This window comes from Boleophthalmus pectinirostris, unplaced genomic scaffold, assembly GCF_026225935.1.
Source record: "Boleophthalmus pectinirostris isolate CB_2022bp ecotype Guang Dong unplaced genomic scaffold, ASM2622593v1 HiC_scaffold_19, whole genome shotgun sequence".
In the NCBI taxonomy this organism is placed as follows: Eukaryota; Metazoa; Chordata; class Actinopteri; order Gobiiformes; family Gobiidae; genus Boleophthalmus; species Boleophthalmus pectinirostris.
In genome coordinates this window covers 965461-978643 of record NW_026571140.1, presented here as the reverse complement: position 1 = coordinate 978643, position 13183 = coordinate 965461, and the positions used below count along the sequence as shown (strand labels likewise).

Sequence of the window (13183 nt, the reverse complement as noted above, 5' to 3'; positions counted from 1 at the left end):
TACCAAAATCACAACATAATGCTGCCAAATCCTGCACGTATCACGATTAAGAAAATAAAAATAGAGTCACGGTGGATGTGTACCAGTGGAGGTGACAACGTGGGCAGATCAGAATAATGACGTCTTGAACAGGAGAAGAACATGCACATGGATCACTCGAAAAGCTCTAAAACTATGTCTCCTTTAAGACTAAGGGGCTTCTGCAGCAGAATCAAATGAGTCAAATGTTCAATTATTCAATGAGATGAATACAAATCATTTCATGCAGGAGGAAGAACGGGGCTGGTTCCTGCTGGACATTCTGTCTTCATAAATATGTCATATTTAAACCACCAGCAGAGTCTGTACTTCACTTTCACACGTTGTCTCTCTGTTCTATAGTGTTCACTGTCAGCCCGGGCCAGTAAAAACACAACACCACAGCAGCTATGCTCCTATGTAACCTGTGTCTCCAGCACGAGCACTACACTTACTGTATTCACATGCAGAGAAACCCCAGCGCTGTAAGCAGACACACTCCACACCAGACAACTCTAGTACTTTATTTATTAAAGGCCCAAACACATTACAGGATTTTTTGGTCTTAAATGATTGTTAAATGTGCAACAAAAAGCACAAACCACAGACATAAGGAGAAGTGTTTGAGATTTTAAATCTCCAATCGCAAACACTGCAGTGGCATCTGTCTACAGACCACAGGATATAAAGTTGTGAGCGCTGTGATGGCGTCAACTGTTTCCTGTCTACAGTAAAACCACTCGCTTTCAGATACTTGAGTGTTCAAAAGTGAAATGTGGTGCAATACTTCAGGTACAGGATTTTTAAAGCATTAAAGACTGGTGATAAAGTCTACAGGAAATAGATCTGCTAATCTGCAGCTTCACCGCGATCCATGTGCTGTGTGGATGTAAACACACACACGTGAGGAAATACTCTCACCTTTCTACTTTTAAACAACGGCTCAAACTAGATTCACAGCGTGGTTTTGTGGACTGGATGTCATTACTTGCAGGGATGATTTCTATGAATAATGTGGATGAAATGCTGCAGCTTAAATTTACTGCTTTACGAGAGGTGAGGAATAAAGTCTTATTATTTTCGCTACACACACACAAACACACACAAACACACACACACACGAGAAGCACAGCAGCTTCAAAAACGCACACAAAGACACAAAGTTGGGTCACGCAGCCCTGAACTCAGGGGGAAGAAACTCGCAGCCTAAACCAGGCAAATGGTCCTGTAGTGTGTGGCGGCCTTTAAGAGATTCATCTGTCAATCAAAATTTGTAGTGACAAATCAGACCAAAAATCAGATCTAATTATTGGGTTATAATTATTATTTATGATTTCTACTGAGCATGCATGTACAACCTGACTACTACAACAGAAAGTAAATGAAGCAAAACACAACACCAGGTAGACTTTTTAGAGAAGACAATTCATACTTCATACAGAAGATCATTCTAAAGCTGTTCAGGAAAGGTTCACTTCTGTCCTGTGAGCAGTTCATTATAACAGTTACAAATTTAAATAAATTCCAGAATTAGAAAAAAAAATTTAGAAAATAAAAATATTGAAGTATAAATGTGATTTCAGGGCCAAATGTAATACTGTGCACTGCTCACTTCTCTGTTCTCCAAATGAGTTCAAGAGGAATTTACATTGAAGTTTGGGGAAACCACAGTGTGAAGTAACACCACAGTCATGAGATGTGTTTATGTTCCAGACAGAGTCATGTGACCTGAGGAGAGTCATGTGACCTGTCTGTATGACTTCAGTAAACACTTCCTAGTGTAGACACAGAAGGGAAGTCCCATTTTTCATGACATGGCCAATGAAAATCAGAACACTAGAATAATGAGATAACCCAATAATTTGGACTTATTTTGTGTGTTAAATCAGACCTATCCTGCAAAATCCAGTTTACAACCATGTCTCTCGCACATTTACTCACTTGAAGTTGTATTTGGAGTGATTTGTGCTTAATCTTTAATCACTAATTTTCAAGATGCCATATTGCAGAACAACCCCCATGTACTTCATCCTCCGGTTTTATTTTCTTAATCTGTGACACACAAAGGATTTGTCAGTGACCTGTCATTTTGGTATAAATGAAAATAAAAAAGCCATCCAAGTGTCAAACACAGCAGCCTTAGTGAAACAGACTTCAGAGTGCTCCTACACAGACCTCAGAGTGCTCCTACACACACCTCAGAGTGCTCCTACACACACCTCAGAGTGCTCCTACACACACCTCAGAGTGCTCCTACACACACCTCAGAGTCCTCAGAGTCCTCCTACACACAGAGAGACCTCAGAGTCCTCCTACACATACCTCAGAGTGCTCCTACACAGACCTCAGAGTGCTCCTACACATACCTCAGAGTGCTCCTACACACACACAAACCTCAGACCAACATATTAAAAAGTCGTCCAGAAAACTCACAGAGAGGTTTAAGACTGTCAGATTTCTGAGACCGGATCATTCTCAGGTGGTGGGATAAACGCTGGTCATTACAGCACAAGCTCCAGTGGCAGACGCCCTCCTACCTGTGTCCTACCTTTCCAAATGTGAACGGTTGCCACGGCAACAGCACCAAGAAACAAAATCGGCAGCACAGCCCGGAGCAACCCCAGTGCTTGGAATGACCATCCTCAGCCTACTTTTCTATTCCACTGAAGAGAAGGAGGATTTCATTTCACAGCAGAGTACAAATCTTTTCTTGATAGTTTGGACGAGGACTGCACGCTTTTGTTCCTCACAGGCCTCTGTCCAGCTCTACTCAGACGACACAGGAAATGTGAGGCGTTACAGCAGAGTCTGTCCTGTCCCTGACAGGTTCACCACTCACTATATTTGGTTATAAACATGGTTTGAATTTTGTAGTGATGCCATCATGAAGAGAGACGGTGGGGAGGGGGGCTTTAGATGTTTCAGAACCCCTGCAGCTATCTAATTACTAATGAAAAAGGCTATCATATAACTTAGGGCTGGGAGATATGGATCAAAAAATATATCTCGATATATATTTTGCAATATCTCCATATCTGTACAGGAAAAATAAAACCCCAAAACTACTGCAAAAACAAATATGCCAAATTCCACAATGTCTTTTTTTTATTGACGTGCAAGATGTACGCAGTGCTTCTGCCACATGTAAAAACCCTAATTACATAAATAATAATTTTACTGTAAAATAAAAGAAATAATACAAATTGCTTTATTTTCATTCATACAACTCAACTCAAACGCATTAACTCTGTTAACCTTACGATAACCATGAGCTCCTTCAGCAGAAGCTCAGGAGGTTCTTTATTTTAACAGATCCATGTTCCTCACCAGTGTGAGGAGCTCTGAGGTTTCCCACAATCCACTGCAGATCAAACCCAACGTTTCCAAACACTATTGTACAAGTGACACTGCAGCAGATTCTTCATTCAAATCTTCTGCACAAATAAACTTTACATTACTAAACTTTATAACATTTAAACCGTAACAACTCTAGATCCACATCAGCCCGTTTGACATTATAATGTGTTTAATTCAGTTGTGTTTATGTTTTACAGAAACAAAACTTAAAAGTGCATGGCTCATCTGCATAAACAGCTCACTCCTTCTGTCCTGATGTTTTTCAGCTTCTGTTGGACTAAAGGACATGACTCAGTGGAATATGAGTGTTCTCTCTGTGACAGAGGATGTGCTGCTGATGCTGAGTCTGTAAATGGTGGAAAAGGTTTGTGGTGCTAGAAACTTTTCACTGGCACCAACTTTGGACCTTCACGGAGATAGTGACAGAGACACAAGTGAGCATCTGGGAGGCGGGGCAACGACAGAGAAGGCAAACAAGTGAAGCAGCTAAATCAGAATTAAATATAAATATTATATAAATATATACGATATGTCAGAATCCATATTGAGTTTAAAAAATATCTGGGCAATATGGGAAAAAAAAAAGTAAATCACAAATTATTTTTCCCATATTGATCCATCTTGATTTTCAATCGATCTTTTTCTGTCTTATTGAAAACAGAGACCGGCATGAAGAGCAGTGTGTCAGGATCACTAAGTTTTTATTTTGTGTACTTTGTGTTAGGACCAATAATTCACATTAAAATTTTGGAATGTGTTTGTACAATATATTAAACCTAAAAGTATGTGTGTGTTATTGTGAGGAGCAGAAACATACACGTGCTCTTTACCGCCATCAACAGAGATATGTGCAATGTCCATGCGCTAAATCAGGACTTACATTTCACTCATAAACAGAGAGATGCAGCTGAAAAAAGGTGAGGAGCTGGATCAGAGAGAGAGAAGGAGCAGAGACAAGGAGACACTGGACCTTTAGCCAAATTGTGCAGAGTTAAGTCAAAGCTTGTGAAACGTGAGCTCTCCAGAGAAAACAGAGACGCGCTGTAGCTTTTTCCTAAACAGTGTAACTCCTCATCAGCACCACGCGCTCTCACTGCCACATGATTGGCTGTCCTGTCCATTAAAATGTGCTTGTTTTATCTCAACTAAAGTTGAGATTGCGATTTTCTTCTTACGATTTTTTCCACAGTGACATCTGAAATTACACGTCTAGTATTTGCCTGGCTGTTCCTTACTTTGTGCAGTTGAATGCCTCTCCTGGTCGGCTGCTAATGTAAATCAGACTGTGCTGTTACGTGCAGCAGGTATCAGAGGACAGACTTCTCCAGATGTGTTATTTGGACCTCTGAGATTCAATTCACACTCCAGTCAGAGAGGAGGAGGTGTGTCAGGAAAAACATAAGGACATGAACATTTAGATGTGGACTCGGGCTGCACCATTTTGGTAAAAGATGTTTCTGATGAGTATTGTGATTAGGATTTGATCTAGGGGTGGGCGATATCTCCATATTTTAAAAATATTTTCTATTTTTCAATTCTGATTTTGCCGCTTCCCTTGTTTGCCTTCTCTGTGTCGCCCCCGCCTCCCTGATTTTGCTGCTTGTGTTTCATTCTCTCCTCACTACCTCCGTGAATGCCGAAGGTTGGTGTCAGTGAAAAGCTTTTAGCACCACGAACCTGTTCCACCATTTACAGACTCAGCATCAGCAGCACATCCTCTGTCACAGAGAGAACACTCATATTCCACTGAGTCATGTCCTTTAGTCCAACAGAAGCTGAACCACATTGGTGGCGTGAGGAGTGAGCTGTTTATGCAAATGAGCCATGCACTTTTAAGATGCGTTTCTGTAAAACGTAAACACATGTGAGCAAAACACATGATAATCTCAAACGGGCTGATGTGGCTGTTGTAAAGTTTAGTAATGTAAAGTTTATTTGTGCAGAAGATTTGAATGAATAATCTGTTGCAGTGTCACTTGTACAACAGTGTTTGGAAACGTTGGGTTTGATCTGCAGTGGATTGTGGGAAACCTCAGAGCTCCTCACACTGGTGAGAAACATGGGTCTGTTAAAATAAAGAACCTCCCGAGTTTCCTGTGCTGAAGGAGCTCATGGTTATGGTCTGGATAACAGAGTTAATGCAAAGAAGAGCTTGAGTTGAGTTGTTTTATTTATGAATGAAAAGAAAGAAATATGTATTTCTTTTATTTTACAGTAAAATTATTATTTATGTAATTAGGGATTTCTTGTAATCTTAAATGTGGCAGAAGCACTTTGTTTCTACATGAACTGCCGACTTCTTGCACTTCAGTAAAATAAAAGATCTTGTGGAATTTGGCAGATTTGTTTTTGCAGTTTTCAGTTTTAGGGGGTTATTTTTTCCTGTACCCATACTGAGATATATATCGTATATCGAGATACAGCAAAATATATCGAGATATATTTTTTGATCCGTATCGCCCAGCCCTAATTTGATCTGAGATTTATGTTTAGAGTCTGTTCACATTTTAAAGACATGCAAGAGCATTTAACAGACATTTAAAAGACTCATCATTCTGAACTGAGAAACCAGTCCAAGAAGACCCCATGGGGACACAGGGAGGGCATCTGACACACAAGAACATTTCAGAACATGCTACTTTTTTTACTTTACTTTTTACTTTTTTGATTGCAGTGAAATGATGGTTTGTGGAATATTTGCAGCCTTTGCAATTTAGTTTTGTTTTGTTTTGTTTCACATAATGTATTTTCCGGGCTATTAGGTGCGCACTTAAGCCTCCAACTCCATCAAAAAACAACTGCCGCCCCACAATCCAGAGCGCCCTGTACATGAATCCACGCAGGTGTCCCAGTACGACTTCAGTAAACAAAAAAAACCCAACACACGCAGCGCACACAAACACACACAGAGCAGACAGCGACCGCACAGTGAAACACATCCACAGACACACTCATCACTCCACGCCAACGAGGAACGAACCGAAAAAGCGAGTGCAGTGTGCCGCTTCTAGACACAACTGAACAACTGAGTCACTGTGAACACGCCGACAATCCGTTGGTCCCAGACAGCACCCTCCCTACACGCCACAACTGAACAAAGCCCAGAGTCACTGTGAACACCACAAACAAACAAAACCACTCACCCATCACACTGTTGGGTTTCGGTGCAGTTTATTTGTGAAAAAAGTTTGAAAATAGACCATTTAATGACGTGCGCCTTATAATCCAGAGTGCCTAATAGCCCGGAAAATACGGTAAATCAGATGAACCGATGCATCTATAGATGTTTGCATGAAGCTGTAGATACATTGTAAAGCAGCAGTAATGAGAAGACTGGTGCTAAACCATAATGATTATTTGCTGAGCCTATTCCAGCCTTGCATGTATATTTAGAGTGTGTACAGTGAATGTGTCCATGGCCTCTCATTATGTGCAGACAGCAGCAGAGCACAGACAGCAGCCCAGCACGTGTGTGTCATCATGGATTAACCTGCTCCACAAACACACTGTCTCCACCTGAAAAGCTCCACCCGCTTCACCTGTAAACCCACAACTCTACAACATCACCAGATCCACCTGTAAACCCCCACAAGCTCCACCTGTAAACCCCCACCTCTACACCCGCTCCACCTACAAACCTACACCTCTACACCAGCTCCACCTGCAAACCTACACCTCTACACCAGCTCCACCTGCAAACCTACACCTCTACACCAGCTCCACCTGCAAACCTACACCTCTACACCAGCTCCACCTGTAAACCTACACCTCTACACCAGCTCCCCTGCTCCACCTACAAACCTCACCTCTACACCAGCTCCACCTGCAAACCTACACTCTCTCCACCTACAAACCTACACCTCTACACCAGCTCCACCTAAAACCTACACCTCTACACCAGCTCCACCTACAAACCTACACCTCTACACCAGCTCCACCTGCAAACCTACACCTCTACACCAGCTCCACCTGCAAACCTACCACCTCTACACCAGCTCCACCTGCAAACCTACACCTCTACACCAGCTCCACCTGCAAACCTACACCTCTACACCAGCTCCACCTGCAAACCTACACCTCTACACCAGCTCCACCTACAAACCTACACCTCTACACCAGCTCCACCTGTAAACCTACACCTCTACACCAGCTCCACCTGTAAACCCCCACCTCTACACCCGCTCCACCTCTACTACACAGCTCCACTGCAAACCTACACCTCTACACCCGCTCCACCTCTACACCTACACCAGCTCCACCTACAAACTACACCTCTACACCAGCTCCACCTACAAACCTACACCTCTACACCAGCTCCACCTGCAAACCTACACCTCTACACCAGCTCCACCTGTAAACCTACACCTCTACACCAGCTCCACCTGTAAACCTACACCTCTACACCAGCTCCTCTCTCCTCATGCTTGCATCAATAAAAGAATAAAAAAATAAAAAATAAAAAAAATGTATGCCAAGTTTTTTTTTTTTTTTAAATCTACCTTAAAAAAGCTAGTATTTAATATTTAGTCTGTGGTTTTGAGGATCTTAGCATAAGTAAAGACTGATGGTTCATTCTAATGTATTAAACATGCAAAAAAAAAAAAAAATGAATGAATGAAAAGAAAGAAACTGATGTGCACAAGGGAAAAGTCAAATCAAACATTCTGGGAAGACTGAGAAGCAGTTTGTCTTCAAATCTACAAATTTAAAAATATCAAAAAAAAATTCACAAACAAAAAATGTACTTTATAGGAATTTCGTCTGGACTTTTTTAACCTAATTACAAATAATCTACAGCAGACACCAGATAAACCAAAACTTATACGAACCAAACATCTGAACTCTGCAGACTTTAGAAAGAGAGATCAGACACTTCTGGTGACAGAGGCCAAAACTACAGAGCCTCAGCTTCACACAGAGCCCATGTGTTTGAGCTCCAGAAGGTTCATTTTACTCAGGCATTTTAGGGAAAATATCAAAATTTGTATCGAGTGACAATTGTTTTTGCTTAGTGTCAGAGTTGATCTTATAATGAGAATATATATACATTAAACAGTAAATGGCCTGTATTATGCAAATGATATATATTTCTTGGATAATGTTGCTTCCTCATCAAAAACATTCCAGGAGTTGTGTTTTGTTTCATGATAACATGAAGCTCACACGAGTCAGTTTTGCATAATAAATGACATTAATGCCAAATTCATACAGCCACTTATTTGCTGTTTTCTGATTTCTGTAAAACATTTTGACTTATAGAGCAGGTCCAGGAGTGGAGTTTGCATGTTCTCCTTGTGTCAAATGAGCAGAGCTGCAATGTTTAGAAAAAATAAATCAAACTGTGATGGGGCTCGATTTGGACACTGCTCCTGACAACAACTGGGCTCAATCTTCAACAGACTTATCACAAGGTCACCCATAAAAACAGCACCCTACATATCAGCATTAGGAGCAGCACCTAACCCTTGCTGCCCTGCTCAGATGCCCTCCTGAGGTTCACCCATGGCCTTTCTGAGATGCCCTTCCACAAAGTACAGATGCCCTTCTGTGCCCGTCGAAAAGAATTCACATTTGTGCAAAGGCTGGAATTGCTAAACTAATAAAGAATTCCACGCATTTCAGAATAGGTCTGAAAACTACATCATCAGTTTGGTTTGGTTTTGAATAACAGGACATTATGATATTTACAGAGGACGTATGAGTGAAATAATTGCAGTCTTTGTGACCTGATAATTGCAGCTCTAAAAGTGAGTATCCTGTGGTTCCAGTTTACCTCATCAACCCAAAACATGCTCACTGCACAGCACGTGAAAAGGAGGTGATTCTTACACGCTTGACACACTGCAGCCTTTGCTAGATACCCTTCCTTATGGTTCAGATGCCCTTCCTTGAGGTTCAGATGCCCTCCTGCGGGGTCCCTGCGAGGGTCCTGCGGGCGAGGCCTAAGGGGATTATCCACACTGGGGGATTACACTGGATGTGGGGCCACAGCTCAGGCTCAAATCTCTCAGATTTTACTGAACGTCCCAAAGCCACTTGTGCAGAGAGCTGTACACATGCACATGTACACATACACATGTGTGTGTATGTGCACATGTGCACATGATGCATTTACACCAATCAAGCTACACAGTTTCATATAAAAGCAGAGCAGAGACACACTGCAGACATCTGCCTCGTAGTCTCAACACTGGGTGACCTTAAAGGAACTTTATGTAAATTTTTCAGATACCAGTTAAACATGTTCAAATCACAAGTCTCTTATTGAGGTTGCCACCTTCAATGCTGGCAATGAAACTAAACCCCAGAACCTGCACCAGTCATGAGTCAGTGCTAGTGCAGCCTCTGGAAATCAGGCAGGGAATCCTGGAGGTTTTGAGCGTCACATCAGGCCTGAACATAAAGTGAGAACGACTATGTGTTCTCTGTCTGCAGCTTGGAAGTCTCAGTGCAACCACTATGTGTGACTGGGGGAATCTCTTGCCCAAAGACACAATGGTAGAATGAGGTTTGTTACTGGTGACCCTCTGGTTGGGACTTGCTGATCGTCCAGCGCTGTGACTGGTTACATTCGACAGCTGCAGAGTGCAGTGATCATATCAAATCATTTGCATAAGAAACTGCATTCATCAGAAAACTACAAATTAAATCTACATGTAATTATTTTCATATTATTATTGTCTAAATCTGGTCTTTCCTTACTCCACTTACTACCATGACTTGTCTCGTGAGATGTGTCTTGCTCCACTTCTAATCAAAATAAAGGTTTGTACTGAAGCAGGTGTGTCAGCTTCAAGAAATGCTCCTGGTGGTGGTTCCAGACTCTAGACTGTGCTGCTGTCGTCCTCCCTGATGGGACAGACACATTTCTCTATTGATCACATCAAACTTTGCCATGAAATCTCCAAAAGGTAAATTCACAAATGTTGAACCTGATCATTTCTATTAGTGACTAGAGTCAAGACCTCAGTGTTACAACACAAACCTGCATTTGAACAAGATTCATTTTTGCAGCCTAACACCTGTGTTAAATGTTATTGACCAGTGCAACACTGTGATGTGATCTGAAACCAAGTCAAACACAGAAGCACAGAGAACAGTCACACGTGTCGAATACTCTGTCAGTGAGACACTACACAACACTGGGCTGTCTCATCTGATTCAAGAGCCAAAGAATCCATCACACTGGTCATAAATTCTATTCTCACAAATACTATACCATGATATACTGTGGCCAGACCTCCATGTCAAAGCCTGAACTCGACAGATCTCTGATATGTGTTATAACTGGGTGAGGAGTTTGAGGAAGAGCGAGCACCCACTGGGAGAGTCTGCATGCATGGACTTCTACACAACACAAGGCCTTCAGCACCATCTTCAAGAAGAAGGGCAAACAAACAGCGTAAAAGCAAACCAACCACAGTGTGTCTAATGAGAAAGCATGAGACCTTTAAACACAGCCACTACACCAGAGTACAGTACTGCACGCGTATTACTGCATAATTCCTCTGATAAGACGGAGCATGTGCACATCCCAGATAATACATGTGTGGAGATAGCACTGTCCACTCCGTGTCCCCCTGAAGCCGGGAGGCCACGTCGCTCAATTAAAAGCATCAGGCTGTAATGGGCCCCACGTCAGCTCAGCTGTGTCTCACACATGGACACACGAGTTTCGTGACACACTGTCATGTCTGATAGAACATTCAAAGATGCTCTGAAGTGTCGTGCACCTGAGCAAACGCACATGAAAGCTGCTCCTGTCTCTTCACATTCTGAGCGCTAAAACGGAGTTTGTGCTGCGCCCGGCGGAGGCTTATGGATCCAAAGACGTGGTCGGAGCTAAAAATAGTCCAAGATTAGGATCAATAGCTGCAGCTGGTTCCAACCGCGCTCACACTCAACTGTACAAATGTGCACCGTTAGAACGCACGCACACACACGCGTGCACACAAACACGCACACACAGGCGCACAGACAGTCTCCGGGGGGATACACTGTACATGACCGTGACACAGAGGAGACACACGGCTCATAAGCCGCTCACATCGCTCCAGTACCGGGTTCTCATCCTCCGCTCTCCCGCTATGGGGCCGCGCGCCTAGCAACAGGTCCAGCCACAGCCAGACCGCTCCGGACCGGGCTAAAGAGACGGATGTGGGCCGAGTGCATCTCTGTTTAAATAAAACAGCAGCACATGTGGATGTGGCGCGCTTTGCCGCGCTGTCATGTGCAGCCAACGCACCGCGCCGCGCGGCGCACAGTCTGGACACTGTCGCCAACAGCCCCTATTTTTACAGGGTTTTTTTTTTTTTTCTACAACCACCCGCCCCACGGTGCACACATCTCCCGCACACTGCACACTGAAAAAACGTGCTCACTTTAAACAGGTGAGGAGTTTGAGGAGCGGAGTGCGCCCGAGGAGCAGGCGGCAGATGGACGCAAACGGAGCTCCGCCGCGCGTCTCAATATCAACATAAACATGCTCACGGAGGCTTTGGCGCTCACGGCTCCTCAGACTCCCCACTGCGCTCTGAGCGCTATGAGGAGCGGCTCTGACAGGCTCTGTGCAGCGGCACACTGTACCGACAGCATCCCGCAGCGCACGAGCTTTCTCCCGCTCCACCACCGGGTACATTTCTAATGATTTTAGGCTGCGCCTTACCTTCAGTTCCGCACTCTCCGCCATCTTGTATTTCTGTGCGCAGGCGTGGTTAGCAGTTGTCACGTGACTGGGACGAGCAGAGCGCTGTGTGAACGCGCACAGCATGCGTGAACGCGCAGAGCGTCGGTGAACGCGCAGTGTGGCGTGAGCGCGCCCGGGATAGTGGTGCGTTCAAAGAGACCATGTTTTATTTCTTCTTCTGGACAAATGTCCTAAAAGCAGAATGAGACGTGCCAAAAGCACTGACTTTAGGACAGATGGTTCCCTCACAAACACCACGGGCGTGGGACAGTGTTTGGGACACTTTTATGTGACATAAAGTCTAACGGGCTCATATCAGAGCACATCATTTCTGTTCCCTCCACTTAAACTCCCAAACCTGACGTGCTGTGTGTCTGAGCTCTGTGCTCCTCTGTGTTCCACCGGTCTGTCATATGTGCCACATTATTATAAGTCAGATATAGTTTGATAAAGACACAGATGTGTGCAGCTTTACGCGGGTTGGTGAGTAACACGGTCCAATCAAACCAAAGCACAGCACAGGCGACTCAGTTTTGTATTTATTTATATCATCGTGCACGTGCACGTCCATTCCAACATTTACAGGTTCTGGAGGCTTTCTGTGAGTTCACATTGTTCACATTGTTCACTTTATCACATGGTGCTTCTCGTGTTGGCCTCTAGATGGCGCCATTTGATTTCAGATGGATCTCTACAGGCCACACGGTCGTTCATTTGAACTATGACTTTTACAGTTCATTTGAGGCTTTACTTTATCATCTTGTACATGACCAAAGTCCCACAGAACATGAAGACAAGCTCCTTCACTGTTCACTGAAGTATCAGTAAAGTTTGGTGTAGTATTTGGGAAAAGAGTATAACTTTATAACTGCATTGTGTCACTTTTTTGGTGTAGGGTCTGACATGTGCACTTTATATTATTTCTTTGTCTCAAATATTTCACAGTATGGCATTAAACCTTTCTATCTTCATGTAGACCAAACCAAACAAAGTTCCAGGTCAGATCTGTGGAGAGGTGACCACACTCACAGCCAGAATGTCTGTTTTATAGATATTTTAGAGCTATAAATCCACCTGTAATTGAATAAATGTAAAGTAGAGCTGTTTAATGTCAGTGTTGAA

The 13183-nt window shown here is 43.3% G+C and overlaps 1 protein-coding gene across 1 annotated transcript in view; it reads right to left on the bottom strand.

The window, feature by feature from the left end:
• LOC110174506 (E3 SUMO-protein ligase PIAS1-like) overlaps positions 1–12075 on the bottom strand; it is an 88970-nt gene extending 76895 nt beyond the window's left edge. The window contains exon 1 of the mRNA XM_055154459.1: positions 12041–12075. Coding sequence (XP_055010434.1) covers positions 12041–12064 — 24 coding nt within the window. The 5' untranslated portion in view covers positions 12065–12075. The remainder of the gene's footprint in view (positions 1–12040) is intronic.
• Between the last annotated feature and the right edge of the window lie 1108 nt (positions 12076–13183).